Raw genomic sequence first — 8,966 nt, 5'->3', positions numbered from 1 at the left:
GTATGGTGCCACTGCAAACCTACCAAGACATTGCTGTCTACTTCCGCTAACGACCAATTAAGGAGAGTATTAATCAGAGAAACAGCCAATAGAACGGTGGTAGCTTCAGAGGAGCTGCAGAAATCTTTAAATTATGTGACAGAATTTTGTCGATTGGACAACTTTTAAGGGAAGTGTAATTTGCAGTAACAATGAATAAATAAATAAATAATGATTTAAAGTCTCTATCAAAACACTCAAGGACACTCTACAATAAAAATATATAAAAAAAAAAAAAAATAAATGATGCTCTTTACTTTACACTGTTTGAACTATGTGTGAAATTTTGCCTCAAGCATAATAAATATTGCAAAAAACCGACCCCCTTATAAAACATGGTGGTGGCACCATCATGCTGTGGGAATTCCTTCACACAGCAAGGACATGGAAAAGAGTAATGGAGTTATAACTATATGTGCTTAGCAATACCACAACATTTGCTAGAGGCTTTTATAGTTGAGAGAATATTTAAGGGGTATTAATACATTTGCAAGACTCTATAAAAAAAATCTTTTGGTAACTATAAAAAAAATTCAAGGAGAAAAAGGAAAATCAGAACACACTGTTGCTCCTTCATAAAAAAAAACCTTTTAGTTATACATTGCATAAATTGACAAATCTAAAAATCATTCCACCTTGCCTTTTTCTGTTTCCATGTGTTTGTTAAGACTGAAACACAGGGTCTCCTCACCAAAGAGATGGAGCTGGCCACCACCCTGTAACCCATAGTAACGCCATCAGCTGCAGTGGGAGGAGCTGGGAGTCTTTAAGCATTGGATTGGTTGATAACAGGTGTTCTGACATTCCATGTAGGGAGCGTTGAGAGGGAGTGGAGGAAGCTTTGTTCTCAAAGGTTCTATTTTCAAATGATACCCTGAAAGATTTGGTTTAATATTAGGCCCTATCGGTGCTAAACACACTTGATGACCCTGTAATGTCATTACACAGTAATTACTAGCTCATGCATCTTTTTTTTTTTTTTTTTTACATGCCAAGGAATTTTCCATATCTCTGTTCTCTTTATTCTGTCTTAAAACATGCAGAATTATTTTCATATTTTAATTTTCCTAATTTTGACAGGATTATGGAAAACATATAATCACTTTTGAATAAAGGATATTAGTAGATCTGCCACTGGAGTGCAGTGTTTCCCTCTTAAATGAGGCTTTACTGTTGTTTTCTGTGTTTTGACAGAAGGAACTTTACTGAGCAGTTTCAAATTTCCCATATCAGCACTTAGATTGATGTGAAGTCTTCAGGATCTGATATCAAGCTGCTACACATCCAGAACAAACTGATGTTAACAGCATAACGTAGCATAATGAAGATAAACAACTCCACTGGGATACTACATGTACATCCCATTACTAGAGAGAAAAACTCACTATAGTAATTAGTAAGTTTTAAGATTCCCTGAACCCACAGTCTTATTTTTTTAAAGCTTTGAGTCAATTTAATTGTTTTTGTTCTACATCCAATAAGGACCAAATATTTTATATTACCCGGGAATATAGATTAAACAACAATAAGACAAAGACATCAAAATCTAATAATAAATTGTGAAAATGTTCCACTTTCAGAGTTGACCTCGTGAAATAAATCCTTTGACAATGTAATGATTTATTAAGATACACCACTATTATTATTTAGCATATCTCTAAAAATGTGAAATTTTATGTTTTTAGTTTCTGTAAAAAAAAAAACTTCTTTAAAAGACAATATTCACTGAACTATTGGGAAATTCTTTAGAAGCTTTTTTTTTGGGCATCTCAGATCTCATTTACTTCTGTATCACAACCTTTGCCTAAGGCAGGGCATGATGAGCGGGACAGCTGCTCATTGAAACAGACACGTAAATCATATTTATTTTTCAATTGATCATTTACCAGATGGACAAAAGAGCTCAGCTGTTAAAGCTCCTCACATTCAAAATGTCAGGAATAGGTTTTATACAGTAGCCCAACAAGGCTGCTGTATAAAACCTGGAACTCAACGCTATTCCTGACATTTTGAATGGAAAAAGCTTCTGGGATGAGAAGCGAAATGTCTTCAAACTTGGAAAAAAAAGTCCAGTGAATTGTTTTTAATTTTTTTGTTTTGGAATTTGGTTCCAAGTGTTCACGGATAGACCCCAATACTAAATACTAAGTTCCAGCTACAGATATAGACCAGTGGTTCCCAAACTTTTTTGGCTCAAGGTACCCCTACACATTTTTCCACCCAGCCGTGGTACCCCTAAACTGATAATGATTATTTGACATTATTTGATAATTATTTTTCTGTCATTTTTTCAAAGTAGTAAGAAAAACATAAAATGAAGCCCCTCTTAGAATATATTTGCTTACATCAAAATAAATTTGCAAAGTTGTTAAAATGTAAAAATGTGCATTCAATATAAAACTCTCATCAATCTATGAAAAAATCCTGCGGCACCCCTGTAGTGACCTCGCGGTACCCCTAGGTGCCGCGGCACCCACTTTGAAAACCCCTGATATAGACCACCCTGAGTAATGTTATGTAATCACCATAGGTTTTGCTTTCCACACACATATACTAACTGTATATTTAAGGGATACCTGCTGCTCTGGAAACTTTTCTTGACGTTTACTTTGATTGTCTGTCATCTTCTTTTTGTTGTTCTCTTCTCTGTTTTCTTTCTCTCTGTCTCATGCGGGTGTGAAAGCAGACTTCTAGGACTTGCTGTATATCTTGTTTTATTTCCTGTCCCTTTTTTTCTCTCTCCCCTTAGTTCTTATCCACCCTTTATTTTTCAGCCTCCTTTCCGTATCCGTGGTTTTACGATCTCACTCCCTAAGACAATTTAAACTACAAAAGCACTCATTGAGTGCAGACCCTCACAAAGCACAATTTTGCCCCATAATGTGACTTACACCTGTAGCTAAAATTGCACATGATCTGGATCATTACCAAATTTTAATGAATGTTCCTTTGCATGAGGTGTACCTTTGGTAACAATTTCCATAAAATCCTTTCATAGGTTTGTAAATAAGGCACAGCGTGTGTCTGCAGCCTGTGGTGTTTGTTCTGCTCTCACCCTCTTTATTCACTCTTTCTTTTTTGATCAGCAGATTGAGTGTTTGACCTTTTGAAGTCTGATGCTGAAGCTCCTTCTGGTTTAGAGGAGAACTGCTTGTCACGTTAAAGAATCCTTTAAAATAATTCCTGCATCCAGATTATGACGTGATCATCACCAAAAACTTTATGGATTGTTCCTTAGATTAAGGTGGACCTTTGGTAAAAATTTTATTCAAATCTTTTTAATAATTTTAAGTTATGCTGCACACAGATTGACAGACACACTCAACTAAAACCATAACCTCAGTGAAAGTGGTTATGCAGTTTCGTATATAAGTACGAAGCAGAACCCTAAAAGGCAACAACCATAATGGTCTGCTTGTGAATGCAAATTTTTTTGGCCTATTATCTAGTTCTGCAAGATCGATTCCTAGAGCTATATTGGCAAAAAAGGAAACACTCATCCACAAAAGGAAAACAACCAGAACCAGGTCAAAAGAATGATTTCACTCAGGTCATCTTTATTGACAAAATGTTTATCAATGTCTTCATGTAGCAGGAAAAAAAAAATGAAAGCAAATGCATTGATACAAGAAGTACTTTCGGACCATCCCAGTCTAAAGGAGAAAATCTCTCTCCACGCTTTTCTTTTTCATCCATCAGTCCCTGCCATCAACAAAAACCAGTTTCATCACAGTTTTCCCACTTTCTAAACATATACGTTTCAAGCTTGATTCCCAATGTGTGCGTTCACAATCTCAATGACAGCAGGAAAAAAAAAACGACTTAAAACAAATAATGGGAAAGAATACAAAATTTACGGTTTGAATGCAGCAGGAACAAACACAACCACAAGCACTGGGGGCTGAAAACGAAAATAACGTGAGGTTAGCGTCTGCTGGTTGTTAAGTGTTTAATGAAAGAGGCATGCTAAGTTTTTTTAATATCTTTTCTTGTATCATGAGATCAAACACAGAGATCTTTTTGGTAAAGGAACGGGGGAACGTTTTTGATTTGTTTCGGTCCAACAAGTGCAAAAAAGATTCATATTTTCAATCAATTTCCTCCTAAAATAGAACGCATCTGCTAACGCTATAGGGTAAACCCACACTGCAAACAACAGGTGCATCTCAGCTAATCAAAGTATCATTAAAAATAAAATTTCTGTCATTTTGGATGATTATTTCCTAAAGTTCATGGAAAAACCATTATTCAGTCCTTCGAAATATTTATAGTGAGACCAATAAAATATATTTAGTGGAGATAAGGTGGAGAATGATTTTCTTGGCTTATAAAGGATGTTGATCAACATCCTTTATAAGCCAAGAAAAAAAATAAAGAGAATAATTGCTGACAGAGGGGTGTAATACAAAAAATATTAAAGGAAAATTTAATGAAAGGAGGAAGTGAAATAGAAACAGCTCACATGTTTCCTGAAGAAAATACTTTTAAAGAGCAGCTGGAGTCAGAACTTAATGAGCCGCCAAACACAGACATATACAGGACTGTTGAATCACTGGGTTTTAAAACCTCCTGAAAAAGAGTGGATCGTTTAGATGAAAGTGCATTTTTCATTTAATTTGGAATCAAGTCTAAAACTCTGAAGACAAGGCTGAGATCAGCGGTCTAACTTAAAAATCCTCTTAAAGGTCCCATAGTTTTCCCGAGTGTCACATGTCTAGGCATTTCTGACATTCTAGACATTTTACCACAAAGATTTTTTTTTTTTCAGGTTTCTGATCTGATAACTTAATATGGTTTCTAAAATATTATAAGTGGTTTTAATGCTTAGAACCACAGGGTTCAAAATGATCCGAACAGGTCCTTGAGGTTGAATATGAGTAAATGCTGAGTTTTTGAATCGGTATCTGGGTTCTTTCACTGACTTAATTCACAAATGTTATTAGATTTGGACAAATACTGAAGGTATGGTGAGGTTTAAAAAGGTAAAACATAATATAAATATAAACAAAAGTTAACAGCCCTTATGTTTCATACATTCAGATGTTTATGGTTTAGGGAAACTAATAAGGAATAGAGTCTTTAAAAAAAAAAACATGTTTCTAACCCTGGAAAATTAGCACATCAGTTTCCATTTATTTTGAAGATTTCATAATCATCCAAATTCACAGATTTAAACACTCAAAATAAATCACTCTCTGAGAAATGAGTGATATATTTATGACTTTCTGATTTGCTGAGATGTATCTGTAGCTCTAGGGAAACCCAGTTTTATCTGATTTCAGATGCTGCTGCAGCAAAGACCAAATCACGGCGTCATCTGTTCAACCTCACTGAGGCCAAAGTTTGTTTTTGTTTTTTTTACTATTGAAGCTCTACAGTTTGGGGCTGAGCTTCAGGTTATTGAAGCCTGCCTACCTGCTGCTGCGTTTCTGTCGAAGCATAATGCCGGCACCATCACTTTGTGCTTTTTCACGTTTGCACAGTCACATTCTTCATCTGCAGGTTCATGGAGTATTTCACTGTTTATGACACACACTGGAGTGCAGGAGTGGAGCTTTCCTTAAACAAAAGCATCTCTAAAACAATACATATATCATAGAGGAAACTCCTAATAGAAAAGTTAATTTCTTGGTTACATTTTTTCTTACTGAAAATCTTTCAGGAGAAAGTCAATTAAAAAAGTTGAGCAAGACTGAACGTCAAGAGTTGGACAGATAAGCGACCCAGACCGGTTTCCAGTTCGTGTCAGAGCAGCACGCGCTTCGCTTCCCAGGCGCCAAATCTTCCTGCTTCTTCTTTCAGAACTGGTCCGAATGAAAAGGTCACGTTTGAATTGGCTGCTGTCAAAACCTTTTTATAAACAACTACTGGTTCCAAAATAAATAAAATAGGCAATATTAGCTAAAGAAGAAACAAAATGGCCACTTTCAGGAAAAAAATATATATATATAAAAGAAAAAAGGCATGATCACACTTTCAGTGTGCTTTTCAGTCTAAATTTGGTCGTGATTGAGCGCTGGGCAAATTCACGCATGTGGCACAATCTCTGGTCAGTCTCCGTTTTGAAATATTCACATGTGGAGAAACAGGAGTTTAGTTAATGCTGCAACCCTCCTAGTAAACCCACCCTTTATAAACTTATAGACCTATTAATAGGGGGGGACATGACCTTAGATCAGTCTTTAAACGCTCCAATGAGTGAAGACTACAAACAGCTAGAGGGAAGCTAAAATTCAGGGAGGAAATATGGCAAAGACGGCGTTAAAAAAAACAAAAAGCAAAGTCATGTCTCAGAGTGGAAGAGAAGGGGAGGGGAGGGGAGGGGAGGCAGGCAGGAAAGTAAGAGGGATGGGAGACGGGCAATCTTCTCACAACAGCAAAACTTCCTCCATAAACGGCTCGTGGCAACTTCTCAGGCACTTTTCTTCAAGTTCAGAAGGAGCTGGCCGGCGGCGTGGTCAACCTCTTTCCAATGTAGACCCTGAAAGGGAGAGGGAAGGAAATGACACTGAGAGGTAAACAACTGTTAGAACATGCAGGCTTGGATTAAGCCTAAACTGACTGGAACCTGTTTGAGATGCGCAAAAACGTTAAAATGATACATTTTTTCATTATCATCAAACTGAAAACACACTAATAGCTCAAAGAGTTCATGATGTCATAAGTCCTGACATAGGAAAGGAAATCCCACAGCATCACAGATGCATCATGATGTTGATCAACTAGCATTTGCTATCGGATATCCAAGTTAGTCCACATTGCATGGAACTATTATTTCTTTCTCTTTGCTGCTAATCAGTTAATAAATAATATAAAGTATATTTATAACCATGTAAATGTGTAACCTTTATTTTAAAATGCTCATCTCAAGGCAAAATATATAGTTCTTTCGTTCAACAGTTGAATCGGACTGTATGGGATATCGGCCAATAGGCTCAGCCCAGGTATCGTATCGGGAAAAACTACATCGTAGCATCTCTATTTTCCTTCCTTTGTTTGATTTTACATGTGGATCTTCTGTAGCTGAGAGGTTTAGTCCAATTCTGAGTTAAGCACATGGATCCAGTTAAAGACTTGATTTGTCATCCCCTCACATCCACCACACCTCCAACGGTCTCAGGCTTTTTGATGTTTACTCTGAGAGCAGATATGGGTATTTTTAAGTAAGATCATTGTCTTATTGATAATTTCTTCACTTTTGAGGATCCACGGACATCTTTGTATGAATCTTTAGGACTGCCAATAGGTGAAACACCAAAAATCACTCAATTATTCCACTAACATAGGATTATTGGGAATAAATGTACACTGACTGCTGGTTGGGTTTTTCTACTTTTCGGTATTGAATTGGCTGCTGTTTATAATGCATTTATAGGTATTTAACTGTCTATCAGCTGTAAAAAAAAAAAAAAAAAAAAATCCCATATAAACACATCATTTTAATAATCAAATCATTGATTTAAAATCATCCTTTATGGTTCATTTTATCCCCATTGTGGTAGCACCACATCCCTACATGGACTAATTTAGATTGTTGCACCACATGTTGTCACAAACAGCATGTTTCTGCTGTGTCTGAGGGGACAGGTGTCCCACAGCTGCTCTGCTGACAGGAAAACACACAGCTGAGAAACTGCTCCCAACTCCCCCTGCTGGTAAAAAGCACCAATTCAGGTTTAATAACCTGACTGTGTAAAACATCTTAGAAAATAGATGAATAAATAAATAACATCAATTAATGAACATAATGAAATGCTGCTATCCTGATAAAAAAAAAAGACATTTCTAAGAATAACAGAAGAACATTAAAAGCATGACATAGGTCAGCACAAAAATAAAAAACACCATTATCTTTAGGGGCTTTAAAAGAGAATGGAGATTTTAAAAGTAAATGTTTCTTTGTTTAGATCAGGATGGAGTGCAGTACTGACTGGTAGAATGGGGCAATAGGTGGGGGAGGGGGACTATAGTGCTAATACCACTTTACACCTTGTAAAGTACCTCTACACCTTGAACCTTTTGGCTTTTGGTGACATAACAAGCTCAAGAAATACATTTACTTTTAATACTATTTCTGTAATACACAGTGATGTCTTATTTTCTAGTTGATGGAGGTCTAGTTGCAGTTTCAAAAACTTTATTTGTAATTGGATAAAAATCTTTTTCACCAACGACTCAAGCTGAATCAGAAAGAATAGATGGATACAGCACATGATGATGGTTCTCCAGTCTGACCAGAGAACCATCTTCATATGCTGTATCTATCCATGGCTTCTAAAAAAAACTTCAAAAATGAGTTCTCTATGCCCCACCTGAACAGCGACATCCTTGTTCTTACCCTCTCATTAAGATCTGATTTGTTGTCAGCCTGACTAAAACATCTCTCGCCCAGATGAACAGTCAGTTCTCTGTGAAGATAATCATAATTTTTCCATGTTCAGAGGATGGATCAAAACGAGATCTGGGGAATAATTTTTTGGGACCTAATTACTTTAATTTCCTCCCTGACCAGTCTGCTGCATTCCTTGCACTTCATGATGCTGTTGCACGCACTGGGACTACTAAAAGAAAATGCTTGCAATGGACTTCATTCAGATGGATCAGAGTATTTTCTTTTGGCAACACTTTGGAAACCATGTTGGATTTTTACTTCCACTTATAAATCAGTCGATATATTTTGTGTTGTCACAAGAAATCCAAATGAAATAGAGAAGTTTGAGATTTAATGAAACAAAATGTGAAGAACTACTTTAAGAAGGCCCTATACACTGAAGCCATTGATCATTTTTCATATGAAGAAACTCTGCTAAATTAATCTAAAAGAACATGACAGTAAACCTGAAAAAACAATTTAACCAAGTAGAAGATTTACTCAATATACACGATATTTTCTTATAAACTGGCACAGATCTAAAATACCACCATGT

At 36.2% G+C, this 8,966-nt stretch overlaps 1 protein-coding gene across 1 annotated transcript in view; it reads right to left on the bottom strand.

Annotated features, from left to right (window-relative positions):
- Nucleotides 1-5,399: 5,399 nt before the first annotated feature.
- The window catches only part of LOC107102455 (BCL2/adenovirus E1B 19 kDa protein-interacting protein 3-like), a 16,660-nt gene continuing 13,093 nt past the window's right edge, over nucleotides 5,400-8,966 (bottom strand). The window contains exon 6 of the mRNA XM_015401779.1: nucleotides 5,400-6,520. Coding sequence (XP_015257265.1) covers nucleotides 6,472-6,520 — 49 coding nt within the window. The 3' untranslated portion in view covers nucleotides 5,400-6,471. The remainder of the gene's footprint in view (nucleotides 6,521-8,966) is intronic.

The sequence above is a fragment of the Cyprinodon variegatus genome, unplaced genomic scaffold (assembly GCF_000732505.1).
Source record: "Cyprinodon variegatus isolate N-32 unplaced genomic scaffold, C_variegatus-1.0 Scaffold32, whole genome shotgun sequence".
Classification (NCBI taxonomy): Eukaryota; Metazoa; Chordata; class Actinopteri; order Cyprinodontiformes; family Cyprinodontidae; genus Cyprinodon; species Cyprinodon variegatus.
This window is presented reverse-complemented; position numbering and strand designations above follow the sequence as displayed.